General features: G+C 46.4%; 1 protein-coding gene across 1 annotated transcript; it reads left to right on the plus strand.

Moving 5' to 3' along the window:
• The first annotated feature begins 355 nt into the window (after positions 1-355).
• On the plus strand, positions 356-2396 carry LOC109736430 (uncharacterized). Its single transcript, XM_020295651.1, has 3 exons — positions 356-673; positions 802-847; positions 1042-2396. Exons 1-3 carry the CDS (start codon positions 356-358, stop codon positions 2394-2396), a joined length of 1719 nt encoding a protein of 572 aa, XP_020151240.1.
• The last annotated feature ends 11219 nt before the right edge of the window (positions 2397-13615 follow it).

Raw genomic sequence — 13615 nt, forward strand, 5'->3', positions numbered from 1 at the left:
TATGATTTCTGGATTTTTCTATCCTAAAGTGGTAGAAACCAGCGTTTCGTTCAGAGATTTCCGCGAGGCACTCTATTGTGAGTATCCGTGGAGCCCTGCTGATGCTGTTGAACTGAGATATTTCGACAGTATCGAGCAGAGATTTGTCCCATTAACTTGTGATGAGCCTCTGGGATTTCTATTTAGTTTGAATGCTGACAGTCGTTTCGGTAAAATCCATATCGGTGTGCTTCATGCACTCAAACATTGTATCCCGAAGGGTGTTCAGACATCATCTGTCTCTGCTAATAGCGAGCGTCCTCGCACTCCTTATAGGTCGAGACCAAGTAAACCTAGTGGTTCTAAAAGCCAGAACATGTCGGCTGTCGGTAATTCTGCCACTTCTCCTCTCCCTTCTGCACATGATGTAGAAGTAGATGCAGAGCCTGGCGAGGAAGTGCCTCGACATGATGATGAGGATGAGATTCTATTCCCTAAACTGGTAGATAGAGTCAGTCAACAGGCAGTGGAAGATGAATATGCAGAGGAGCCTAGTAGCCGTGCTAGATTTGATGACACTGACGATGAAGAGAGGGAGGAGAACATCGACTCCTTAGTTTTACAAGAATATGATGGTGAGGACATGCCAACAATTGAGTGGAACAGGAAGAATCCTGACCTTACTCCAGGAACCGTATTCGAATCGATGGTGGACTGTCGTAATGCAATGACTACACATTGCATTCTCACTGAAAACTCTTATGAGGTTGATAGGAGTGAGCCAGGAAGATTCACTGTTCATTGCCCTTATGATAGGTGTAGGTGGAGGTTGCATGCATCCACTATGCGAAAGAGCAAATTGATTCAGGTATTACAACTGAATATTGTTATCAGATTATTTATCCATTCTATATTCAGATCATCTATACTGTTTCTTAATTGTATTTGACATCATTTTTCATTTTGTTTCAGATAAAAAGCAACCCACACGGGCACACTTGCCCACCTGGAGGGGGAGGGGAAAGGACAAATCTAAGCTTGCATAGACTAGGTGGGTGGCAGATGCAATCTTGGATCTGGTGAGGGAAACACCAACAATTGTTCCAACAGCACTCCATGGGAAGCTATTTGAGAAGTACAAGATTAATGTACAGTACATGAAGATTTTCTATGCTAAGGAAAGGGCTCTTGATAGGATTAATGGCCCATGGAATGAGAGTTTTCAGTTGCTTTACACCTTCAAAGCTGAAGTGGAGACGGCTAGTCCAGGGAGTGTTGTAGAGATTGACAAGCATATAGTTAAGTACAAATTACAAGGGAAGGCAATGGAGAAGGAGTGCTTCAGGAGGGCTTTTGTTTGTTTCAAGGCTTGCTGGCAGGGGTTTCTGAATGGTTGTAGGCCCTATTTGGCTGTCGATGCAACTGCTTTGAATGGAAGATGGAGAGGCCAGCTAGCAGCAGCTTCTGCAGTTGATGGACACAACTGGCTATTCCCAGTTGCATTTGGTGTGTTGGAGGTAGAGTGTGAGGAGAGTTGGGTCTGGTTTCTGCAGCAGTTGCGCAACATTATAGGTACACCCTCAGGTTTAGTTATACACACAGATGCTTGCAAGGGTTTAGAAACTGCAGTAGAAATTGTATTCCCTGGAGTGGAACATAGGGAATGTATGCGACACCTAGCGCAGAATTTTAAAAAGAAATTCAAAGGCAAAGTTTATGATGAGAATCTATGGCCAGCATCATACACATGCAGCTTGAGGAAGCATGAGCACCATTTGAGAGTGTTGTATGCTCATAATACTTTGGTGAAGGAGTACATGGATGAACATCATGCAAAACTGTGGTCAAGAAGCAAGTTCAATGAAATCTGTAAAGTAGACTATCTGACCAATAACCTCGCTGAGTGTTTCAATGCAAAGTTCAAGTCAGTGAAAGGGCTTTTGTTGTGGCAAGCATTTGATAAGATCAGGCAGATGATCATGGTAAAGATGGCTTTTCGAAAAAGAATTGCAGAAACACAATATGTTGGCCATCTTATGCTCCCATCTCAGATTAAGGCATTGCATGCCAAGGCAAGAGGACTAAGGATGAAATGCATTCGACCGTCGACATACAAGGCTGAGGTGACATACACTGACAGTAAAAATAGGGAATGGAGATATCCAATGAACCTTGCAACCAATGAATGCTGTAGTAGGCAATGGCAGATCCGTGGGAAGCCGTGCATACATGCCCTACATCTCATGACTGTTATTGGACGTGAAGATGGTGAAGTTGATAAGTATTGCTCTGAATATTTCTCTGTTGCCAAATTTAGGGTTGCTTATGCTGAAAATGTGCCTGCACTCTTGGGAAAAGACCAATGGAACATAGTAGACCCAGGGTTCAAACTCCATTCTCCTCATCTCCTGTACTGACTAGACCACCAGGAAGACCAAGGAAAAACAGGATAAGAGCTGGTGTAGAGGGTCGTGTAAAAAATCAATGTAAGTGCAAAAGATGTGGTATCCTAGGGCATATTGTAGTGTTGGAAATATGCCCTAGAGGCAATAATAAATGGTTATTATTATATTTCTTTGTTCATGATAATCGTCTATTGTTCATGCTATAATTGTATTGTCCGGAAATCGTAATACATGTGTGAATGTATAGACCACAACGTGTCCCTAGTAAGCCTCTAGTTGACTAGCTCGTTGATCAACAGATAGTCATGGTTTCCTGACTATGGACATTGGATGTCATTGATAACGGGATCACATCATTAGGAGAATGATGTGATGGACAGGACCCAATCCTAAGCATAGCATAAAAGATCGTGTAGTTTCGTTTGCTAGAGCTTTTCCAATGTCAAGTATCTTTTCCTTAGACCATGAGATCGTGCAACTCCCGGATACCGTAGGAGTGCTTTGGGTGTGCCAAACGTCACAACGTAACTGGGTGACTATAAAGGTGCACTACGGGTATCTCCGAAAGTGTCTGTTGGGTTGGCACGGATCGAGACTGGGATTTGTCACTCCGTGTGACGGAGAGGTATCTCTGGGCCCACTCGGTAATGCGTCATCATAATGAGCTCTATGTGACTAGGGCGTTAGTCACAGGATCATGCATTGCGGTACGAGTAAAGAGACTTGCCGGTAACGAGATTGAACAAGGTATTGGGATACCGACGATCGAATCTCGGGCAAGTAACATACCGATTGACAAAGGGAATTGCATACGGGATTGATTGAATCCTCGACACCGTGGTTCATCCGATGAGATCATCGTGGAACATGTGGGAGCCAACATGGGTATCCAGATCCCGCTGTTGGTTATTGACCGGAGAGGCGTCTCGGTCATGTCTGCATGTCTCCCGAACCCGTAGGGTCTACACACTTAAGGTTCGGTGACGCTAGGGTTGTAGAGATATGTGTATGCGGAAACCCGAAAGTTGTTCGGAGTCCCGGATGAGATCCCGGACGTCACGAGAGGTTCCGGAATGGTCCGGAGGTGAAGAATTATATATAGGAATTCAAGTTTCGGCCACCGGGAAAGTTTCGGGGGTTACCGGTATTGTATCGGGACCACCGGAAGGGTCCCGGGGGTCCACCGGGTGGGGCCACCTATCCCGGAGGGCCCCGTGGGCTGAAGTGGGAAGGGAACCAGCCCCTAGTGGGCTGGCCGCCCCCCCCCATGGGCCTCCCCCCATGCGCCTAGGGTTGGGAACCCTAGGGTGGGGGGCTTCCCACTTGCCTTGGGGGGCAAGGCACCCCCCTTGGCCGCCGCCCCCACCCTAGATGGGATCCCTGGCCGGCGCCCCCCCCCCTCCCAGGGGGCCTATATAAAGGGGGGGAGGGAGGGCAGCAAGACAACAGCCTTGGGCGCTTCCCTCCTCCCCTGCTACACCTCTCCGTCTCGCAGAAGCTCGGCGAAGCCCTGCCGAGACCCGCTACATCCACCACCACGCCGTCGTGCTGCTGGATCTCCATCAACCTCTCCTTTCCCCTTGCTGGATCAAGAAGGAGGAGACGTCGCTGCACCGTACGTGTGTTGAACGCGGAGGTGCCGTCCGTTCGGCACTTGGTCATCGGTGATTTGGATCACGGCGAGTACGACTCCGTCATCCACGTTCATTGGAACGCTTCCGCTCGCGATCTACAAGGGTATGTAGATGCACTCCTTTCCCCTCGTTGCTAGTATACTCCATAGATGCATCTTGGTGAGCGTAGGAAAATTTTAAAATTATGCTACGATTCCCAACAGTGGCATCATGAGCCAGGCCTATGCGTAGTTACTATGCACGAGTAGAACACAAAGCAGTTGTGGGCGTTGAGTTTGCCAATTCTTCTTGCCGCTACTAGTCGTTTCTTGTTTCGGCGGCATTGTAGGATGAAGCGGCCCGGACCAACCTTACACGTACGCTTACGTGAGACAGGTTCCACCGACTGACATGCACTAGTTGCATAAGGTGGCTAGCGGGTGTCTGTCTCTCCTACTTTAGTCGGAACGGATTCGATGAAAAGGGTCCTTATGAAGGGTAAATATAAATTGGCAAATCACGTTGTGGTCATACGTAGGTAAGAAAACGTTCTTGCTAGAAACCTACAAACCACGTAAAAACTTGCAACAACAATTAGAGGACGTCTAACTTGTTTTTGCAGCAAGTGCTATGTGATGTGATATGGCCAGAAGATGTGATGAATGATATATGTGATGTATGAGATTGATCATATTCTTGTAATAGGAATCACGACTTGCATGTCGATGAGTATGACAACCGGCAGGAGCCATAGGAGTTGTCTTTATTATTTTGTATGACCTGCGTGTCATTGAATAACGCCATGTAAATTACTTTACTTTGTTGCTAAACGCGTTAGCCATAGAAGTAGAAGTAATCGTTCGCGTGACGACTTCATGAAGACACAATGATGGAGATCATGATGATGGCGATCATGGTGTCATGCCGGTGACGAAGATGATCATGGTGCCCCGAAGATGGAGATCAAAGGAGCATAATGATATTGGCCATATCATGTCACTATTTGATTGCATGTGATGTTTATCATGTTTTTGCATCTTATTTGCTTAGAACAACGGTAGTAAGTAAGATGATCCCTTATAATAATTTCAAGAAAGTGTTCACCCTAACTGTGCACCGTTGCGAAGGTTCATTGTTTTGAAGCACCACGTGATGATCGGGTGTGATAGATTCTAACGTTCGAATACAACGGGTGTTGACGAGCCTAGCATGTACAGACATGGCCTCGGAACACACGCAATACACTTAGGTTGACTTGACGAGCCTAGCATGTGCAGACATGGCCTTGGAACACGGAGGACCGAAAGGTCGAGCATGAGTCGTATAGAAGATACGATCAACATGGAGATGTTCACCGATCTTGACTAGTCCGTCTCACGTGATGATCGGACACGGCCTAGTTAAACTCGGATCATGTTTCACTTAGATGACTAGAGGGATGTCTATCTGAGTGGGAGTTCATTAAATAATTTGATTAGATGAACTCAATTATCATGAACTTAGTCTAAAATCTTTACACTATGTCTTGTAGATCAAATGGCCAACGTTTTCCTCAATTTCAACGCGTTCCTAGAGAAAACCAAGCTGAAAGATGATGGCAGCAACTATACGGACTGGGTCCGGAACCTGAGGATCATCCTCATAGTAGCCAAGAAAGATTATGTCTTAGAAGCACCGCTAGGTGATGCACCAATCCCACAGAACCAAGACGTTATGAACGCTTGGCAGCAGCGTGCTGATGATTACTCCCTCGTTCAGTGCGGCATGCTTTACAGCTTAGAACCGGGTCTCCAAAAGCGTTTTGATAAACATGGAGCATATGAGATGTTCGAGGAGCTGAAATTGGTTTTCCAAGCTCATGCCCGGGTCGAGAGATATGATGTCTCCGACAAGTTCTTCAGCTGTAAAATGGAGGAGAATAGTTCTGTTAGTGAGCACATACTCAGAATGTCTGGGTTGCATAACCGCTTGTCTCAGCTGGGAGTCAATCTCCCGGATGACGCGGTCATTGACAGAATCCTCCAGTCGCTTCCACCAAGCTACAAGAGCTTTGTGATGAACTTCAATATGCAGGGGATGGAAAAGACCATTCCTGAGGTATATTCAATGCTGAAATCAGCTGAGGTAGAGATCAGGAAAGAACATCAAGTGTTGATGGTGAATAAAACCACTAAGTTCAAGAAGGGCAAGGGTAAGAAGAACTTCAAGAAGGACGGCAAGGGAGTTGCCGCGCCCGGTAAACCAGTTACTGGGAAGAAGTCAAAGAATGGACCCAAGCCCAAGACTGAGTGCTTTTATTGCAAGGGAAGTGGTCACTGGAAGCGGATCTGCCCCAAATACTTAGCGGACAAGAAGAAGGCCAGCAACATCAAAGGTATATGTGATATACATGTAATTGATGTGTACCTTACCAGTACTCGTAGTAGCTCCTGGGTATTTGATACCGGTGCGGTTGCTCATATTTGTAACTCAAAACAGGAACTACGGAATAAACGGAGACTGGCGAAGGACAAGGTGACGATGCGCGTCGGGAATGGTTCCAAGGTCGATGTGATCGCCGTCGGCACGCTACCTCTGCATCTACCCACGGGATTAGTTTTAAACCTCAATAATTGTTATTTAGTGCCAGCTTTGAGCATGAACATTGTATCTGGATCTCGTTTAATTCGAGATGGCTACTCATTTAAATCCGAGAATAATGGTTGTTCTATTTATTTGAGAGATATGTTTTATGGTCATGCCCCGCTGGTCAATGGTTTATTTTTGATGAATCTCGAACGTGATGTTACACATGTTCATAGTGTGAATACCAAAAGATGTAAAGTTGATAACGATAGTCCCACATACTTGTGGCACTGCCGCCTTGGTCACATTGGTGTCAAGCGCATGAAGAAGCTCCATGCAGATGGACTTTTGGAGTCTCTTGATTACGAATCATTTGACACGTGCGAACCATGCCTCATGGGTAAAATGATCAATACTCCGTTCTCCGGAACAATGGAGCGAGCAACCAACTTATTGGAAATCATACATACCGATGTGTGCGGTCCAATGAGTGTTGAGGCTCGCGGAGGATATCGTTATGTTCTCACTCTCACTGATGACTTAAGTAGATATGGGTATGTCTACCTAATGAAACACAAGTCTGAAACCTTTGAAAAGTTCAAGGAATTTCAGAGTGAGGTTGAGAATCAACATGACAGGAGAATAAAATTCTTACGATCAGATCGTGGTGGAGAATATTTAAGTCACGAGTTTGGTGCACACTTAAGGAAATGTGGAATAGTTTCACAACTCATGCCGCCTGGAACACCTCAGAGAAATGGTGTGTCCGAACATCGTAATCGCACTCTATTGGATATGGTGCGATCTATGATGTCTCTTACCGATTTACTGCTCTCATTTTGGGGCTATGCTTTAGAGACTGCCGCATTCACTTTAAATAGGGCTCCGTCAAAATCCGTTGAGACGACACCGTATGAATTATGGTTTGGGAAGAAACCTAAGCTATCGTTTCTAAAAGTTTGGGGATGCGATGCTTATGTCAAGAAACTTCAACCTGAAAAGCTCGAACCCATGTCGGAAAAATGCGTCTTCATAGGATACCCCAAGGAAACTATTGGGTATACCTTCTACCTCAGATCCGAAGGCAAGATCTTCGTTGCCAAGAACGGGTCCTTTCTGGAGAAGGAGTTTCTCTCGAAAGAATTGAGTGGGAGGAAAGTGGAACTTGATGAGGTGATAGTCACCCCTTCCGAACCGGAAAGTAGCGCAGCGTGGGAAAATGTTCCTGTGGTGCCTACACCGACTGGGGAGGAAGTTAATGATGATGATCATGAAGCTTCAGATCAAGTTACTGAACTTCGTAGGTCCACAAGGACACGTTCCGCACCAGAGTGGTACGACAACCCTGTCCTGGAAATCATGTTGTTGGACAAAGGAGAACCTTCGAACTATGAAGAAGCGATGGCGGGCCCGGATTCCGAAAAATGGCTGGAAGCCATGAAATCCGAGATAGGATCCATGTATGAAAACGAAGTATGGACTTTGACTGACTTGCCCGATGATCGGCGAGCCATAGAAAACAAATGGATCTTTAAGAAGAAGACGGACGCGGATGGTAATGTGACCATCTACAAAGCTCGACTTGTCGCTAAGGGTTATCGACAAGTTCAAGGGGTTGACTACGATGAGACTTTCTCACCCGTAGAGAAGCTGAAGTCCGTCCGAATCATGTTAGCAATTCCCGCATACTATGATTATGAGATATGGCAGATGGACGTCAAAACGGCATTCCTTAACGGCTTCCTTAAGGAAGAGTTGTATATGATGCAGCCGGAAGGTTTTGTCGATCCTAAGAATGCAAACAAAGTATGCAAGCTCCAGTGCTCAATCTATGGGCTGGTGCAAGCATCTCGGAGTTGGAACATTCGCTTTGATGAGATGATCAAAGCGTTTGGGTTTACACAGACTTATGGAGAAGCCTGTGTTTACAAGAAAGTGAGTGGGAGCTCTGTAGCATTTCTCATATTATATGTGGATGACATACTATTGATGGGAAATGATATAGAATTCTTGGAAAGTATAAAGGCCTATTTGAATAAGTGTTTTCAATGAAGGACCTTGGAGAAGCTGCTTATATATTAGGCATCAAGATCTATAGAGATAGATCGAGACGCCTCATTGGTCTTTCACAGAGTACATACCTTGACAAGATATTGAAGAAGTTCAATATGGATCAGTCCAAGAAGGGGTTCTTGCCAGTATTGCAAGGTGTGCAATTGAGCACGGCTCAATGCCCGACCACGGCAGAAGATAGAGAAAAGATGAGTATCATCCCCTATGCCTCGGCCATAGGGTCTATTATGTATGCCATGCTGTGTACCAGACCTGATGTAAACCTTGCCGTAAGTTTGGTAGGAAGGTACCAAAGTAATCCCGGCATGGAACACTGGACAGCGGTCAAGAATATCCTGAGGTACCTGAAGAGGACTAAGGATATGTTTCTCGTTTATGGAGGTGACGAAGAGCTCGTCGTAAAGGGTTACGTCGACGCTAGCTTTGACACAGATCTGGATGACTCGAAGTCACAAACCGGATACGTGTATATTTTGAATGGAGGAGCAGTAAGCTGGTGCAGTTGCAAGCAAAGCGTCGTGGCGGGATCTACATGTGAAGCGGAGTACATGGCAGCCTCGGAGGCAGCACAGGAAGCAGTCTGGATGAAGGAGTTCATTACCGACCTAGGGGTGATTCCCAATGCGTCGGGCCCGATGACTCTCTTCTGTGACAACACTGGAGCTATTGCCCTTGCGAAGGAGCCCAGGTTTCACAGGAAGACCAGGCATATCAAGCGTCGCTTCAACTCCATTCGTGAAAGTGTTCAAAATGGAGACATAGATATTTGTAAAGTACATACGGACCTGAATGTAGCAGATCCGTTGACTAAACCTCTCCCTAGAGCAAAACATGATCAACACCAGGACGCAATGGGTGTTCGATTCATCACAATGTAACTAGATTATTGACTCTAGTGCAAGTGGGAGACTGTTGGAAATATGCCCTAGAGGCAATAATAAATGGTTATTATTATATTTCTTTGTTCATGATAATCGTCTATTGTTCATGCTATAATTGTATTGTCCGGAAATCGTAATACATGTGTGAATGTATAGACCACAACGTGTCCCTAGTAAGCCTCTAGTTGACTAGCTCGTTGATCAACAGATAGTCATGGTTTCCTGACTATGGACATTGGATGTCATTGATAACGGGATCACATCATTAGGAGAATGATGTGATGGACAGGACCCAATCCTAAGCATAGCATAAAAGATCGTGTAGTTTCGTTTGCTAGAGCTTTTCCAATGTCAAGTATCTTTTCCTTAGACCATGAGATCGTGCAACTCCCGGATACCGTAGGAGTGCTTTGGGTGTGCCAAACGTCACAACGTAACTGGGTGACTATAAAGGTGCACTACGGGTATCTCCGAAAGTGTCTGTTGGGTTGGCACGGATCGAGACTGGGATTTGTCACTCCGTGTGACGGAGAGGTATCTCTGGGCCCACTCGGTAATGCGTCATCATAATGAGCTCTATGTGACTAAGGCGTTAGTCACGGGATCATGCATTGTGGTACGAGTAAAGAGACTTGCCGGTAACGAGATTGAACAAGGTATTGGGATACCGACGATCGAATCTCGGGCAAGTAACATACCGATTGACAAAGGGAATTGCATACGGGATTGATTTAATCCTCAACACCGTGGTTCATCCGATGAGATCATCGTGGAACATGTGGGAGCCAACATGGGTATCCAGATCCCGCTGTTGGTTATTGACCGGAGAGGCATCTCGGTCATGTCTGCATGTCTCCCGAACCCGTAGGGTCTACACACTTAAGGTTCGGTGACGCTAGGGTTGTAGAGATATGTGTATGCGGAAACCCGAAAGTTGTTCGGAGTCCCGGATGAGATCTCGGACGTCACGAGAGGTTCCGGAATGGTCCGGAGGTGAAGAATTATATATAGGAAGTCAAGTTTCGGCCACCGGGAATGTTTTGGGGGTTACCGGTATTGTACCGGGACCACCGGAAGGGTCCCGGGGGTCCACCGGGTGGGGCCACCTATCCCGGAGGGCCCCGTGGGCTGAAGTGGGAAGGGAACCAGCCCCTAGTGGGCTGGGCGCCCCCCCATGGGCCTCCCCCATGCGCCTAGGGTTGGGAACCCTAGGGTGGGGGGCTTCCCACTTGCCTTGGGGGGCAAGGAACCCCCCTTGGCCGCCGCCCTCACCCTAGATGGGATCCCTGGCCGGCGCCCCCCCCCCCTCCCAGGGGGCCTATATAAAGGGGGGAGGGAGGGCAGCAAGACAACAGCCTTGGGCGCCTCCCTCCTCCCCTGCTACACCTCTCCTTTCCCCTTGCTGGATCAAGAAGGAGGAGACGTCGCTGCACCGTACGTGTGTTGAACGCGGAGGTGCCGTCCGTTCGGCACTCGGTCATCGGTGATTTGGATCACGGCGAGTACGACTCCGTCATCCACGTTCATTGGAACGCTTCCGCTCGCGATCTACAAGGGTATGTAGATGCACTCCTTACCCCTCGTTGCTAGTATACTCCATAGATGCATCTTGGTGAGCGTAGGAAAATTTTAAAATTATGCTACGATTCGCAACAGTGGCATCATGAGCCAGGCCTATGCGTAGTTACTATGCACGAGTAGAACACAAAGAAGTTGTGGGCGTTGAGTTTGCCAATTCTTCTTGCCGCTACTAGTCGTTTCTTGTTTCGGCGGCATTGTAGGATGAAGCGGCCCGGACCGACCTTACACGTACGCTTACGTGAGACAGGTTCCACCGACTGACATGCACTAGTTGCATAAGGTGGCTAGCGGGTGTCTGTCTCTCCTACTTTAGTCGGAACGGATTCGATGAAAAGGGTCCTTATGAAGGGTAAATAGAAATTGGCAAATCACGTTGTGGTCATACGTAGGTAAGAAAACGTTCTTGCTAGAAACCTTCAAACCACGTAAAAACTTGCAACAACAATTAGAGCACGTCTAACTTGTTTTTGCAGCAAGTGCTATGTGATGTGATATGGCCAGAAGATGTGATGAATGATATATGTGATGTATGAGATTGATCATATTCTTGTAATAGGAATCACGACTTGCATGTCGATGAGTATGACAACCGGCAGGAGCCATAGGAGTTGTCTTTATTATTTTGTATGACCTGCGTGTCATTGAATAACGCCATGTAAATTACTTTACTTTGTTGCTAAACGCGTTAGCCATAGAAGTAGAAGTAATCGTTGGCGTGACGACTTCATGAAGACACAATGATGGAGATCATGATGATGGAGATCATGGTGTCATGCCGGTGACGAAGATGATCATGGTGCCCCGAAGATGGAGATCAAAGGAGCATAATGATATTGGCCATATCATGTCACTATTTGATTGCATGTGATGTTTATCATGTTTTTGCATCTTATTTGCTTAGGACGACGGTAGTAAGTAAGATGATCCCTTATAATAATTTCAAGAAAGTGTTCACCCTAACTGTGCACCGTTGCGAAGGTTCGTTGTTTCGAAGCACCACGTGATGATCGGGTGTGATAGATTCTAACGTTCGAATACAACGGGTGTTGACGAGCCTAGCATGTACAGACATGGCCTCGGAACACACGCAATACACTTAGGTTGACTTGACGAGCCTAGCATGTACAGACATGGCCTCGGAACACGGAGGACCGAAAGGTCGAGCATGAGTCGTATAGAAGATACGATCAACATGGAGATGTTCACCGATCTTGACTAGTCCGTCTCACGTGATGATCGGACACGGCCTAGTTAAACTCGGATCATGTTTCACTTAGATGACTAGAGGGATGTCTATCTGAGTGGGAGTTCATTAAATAATTTGATTAGATGAACTTAATTATCATGAACTTAGTCTAAAATCTTTACACTATGTCTTGTAGATCAAATGGCCAACGTTGTCCTCAATTTCAACGCGTTCCTAGAGAAAACCAAGCTGAAAGATGATGGCAGCAACTATACGGACTGGGTCCGGAACCTGAGGATCATCCTCACAGTAGCCAAGAAAGATTATGTCTTAGAAGCACCGCTAGGTGATGCACCAATCCCACAGAACCAAGACGTTATGAACGCTTGGCAGCAGCGTGCTGATGATTACTCCCTCGTTCAGTGCGGCATGCTTTACAGCTTAGAACCGGGTCTCCAAAAGCGTTTTGAGAAACTTGGAGCATATGAGATGTTCGAGGAGCTGAAATTGGTTTTCCAAGCTCATGCCCGGGTCGAGAGATATGATGTCTCCGACAAGTTCTTCAGCTGTAAAATGGAGGAGAATAGTTCTGTTAGTGAGCACATACTCAGAATGTCTGGGTTGCATAACCGCTTGTCTCAGCTGGGAGTCAATCTCCCGGATGACGCGGTCATTGACAGAATCCTCCAGTCGCTTCCACCAAGCTACAAGAGCTTTGTGATGAACTTCAATATGCAGGGGATGGAAAAGACCATTCCTGAGGTATATTCAATGCTGAAATCAGCTGAGGTAGAGATCAGGAAAGAACATCAAGTGTTGATGGTGAATAAAACCACTAAGTTCAAGAAGGGCAAGGGTAAGAAGAACTTCAAGAAGGACGGCAAGGGAGTTGCCGCGCCCGGTAAACCAGTTATTGGGAAGAAGTCAAAGAATGGAGCCAAGCCCGAGACTGAGTGCTTTTATTGCAAGGGAAGTGGTCACTGGAAGCGGAACTGCCCCAAATACTTAGCGGACAAGAAGAAGGCCGGCAACACCAAAGGTATATGTGATATACATGTAATTGATGTGTACCTTACCAGTACTCGTAGTAGCTCCTGGGTATTTGATACCGGTGCAGTTGCTCATATTTGTAACTCAAAACAGGAACTACGGAATAAACGGAGACTGGCGAAGGACGAGGTGACGATGCGCGTCGGGAATGGTTCCAAGGTCGATGTGATCGCCGTCGGCACGCTACCTCTGCATCTACCCACGGGATTAGTTTTAAACCTCAATAATTGTTATTTAGTGCCAGCTTTGAGCATGAACATTGTATCTGGATCTCGTTTAAAA

This window comes from Aegilops tauschii, chromosome 1 (genome assembly GCF_002575655.3).
Source record: "Aegilops tauschii subsp. strangulata cultivar AL8/78 chromosome 1, Aet v6.0, whole genome shotgun sequence".
NCBI lineage: Eukaryota > Viridiplantae > Streptophyta > Magnoliopsida > Poales > Poaceae > Aegilops > Aegilops tauschii.

Coding starts and splice junctions, on each gene's coding strand:
- LOC109736430 (XM_020295651.1), top strand. CDS start 356: ATGTCGGCTGTCGGTAATTCTGCCACTTCTCCTCTCCCTTCTGCACAT. Junction 674..801: donor CTGACCTTACTCCAGGAACC/GTATTCGAATCG, acceptor TGATAGGTGTAG/GTGGAGGTTGCATGCATCCA. Junction 848..1,041: donor GAAAGAGCAAATTGATTCAG/GTATTACAACTG, acceptor GGTGGGTGGCAG/ATGCAATCTTGGATCTGGTG.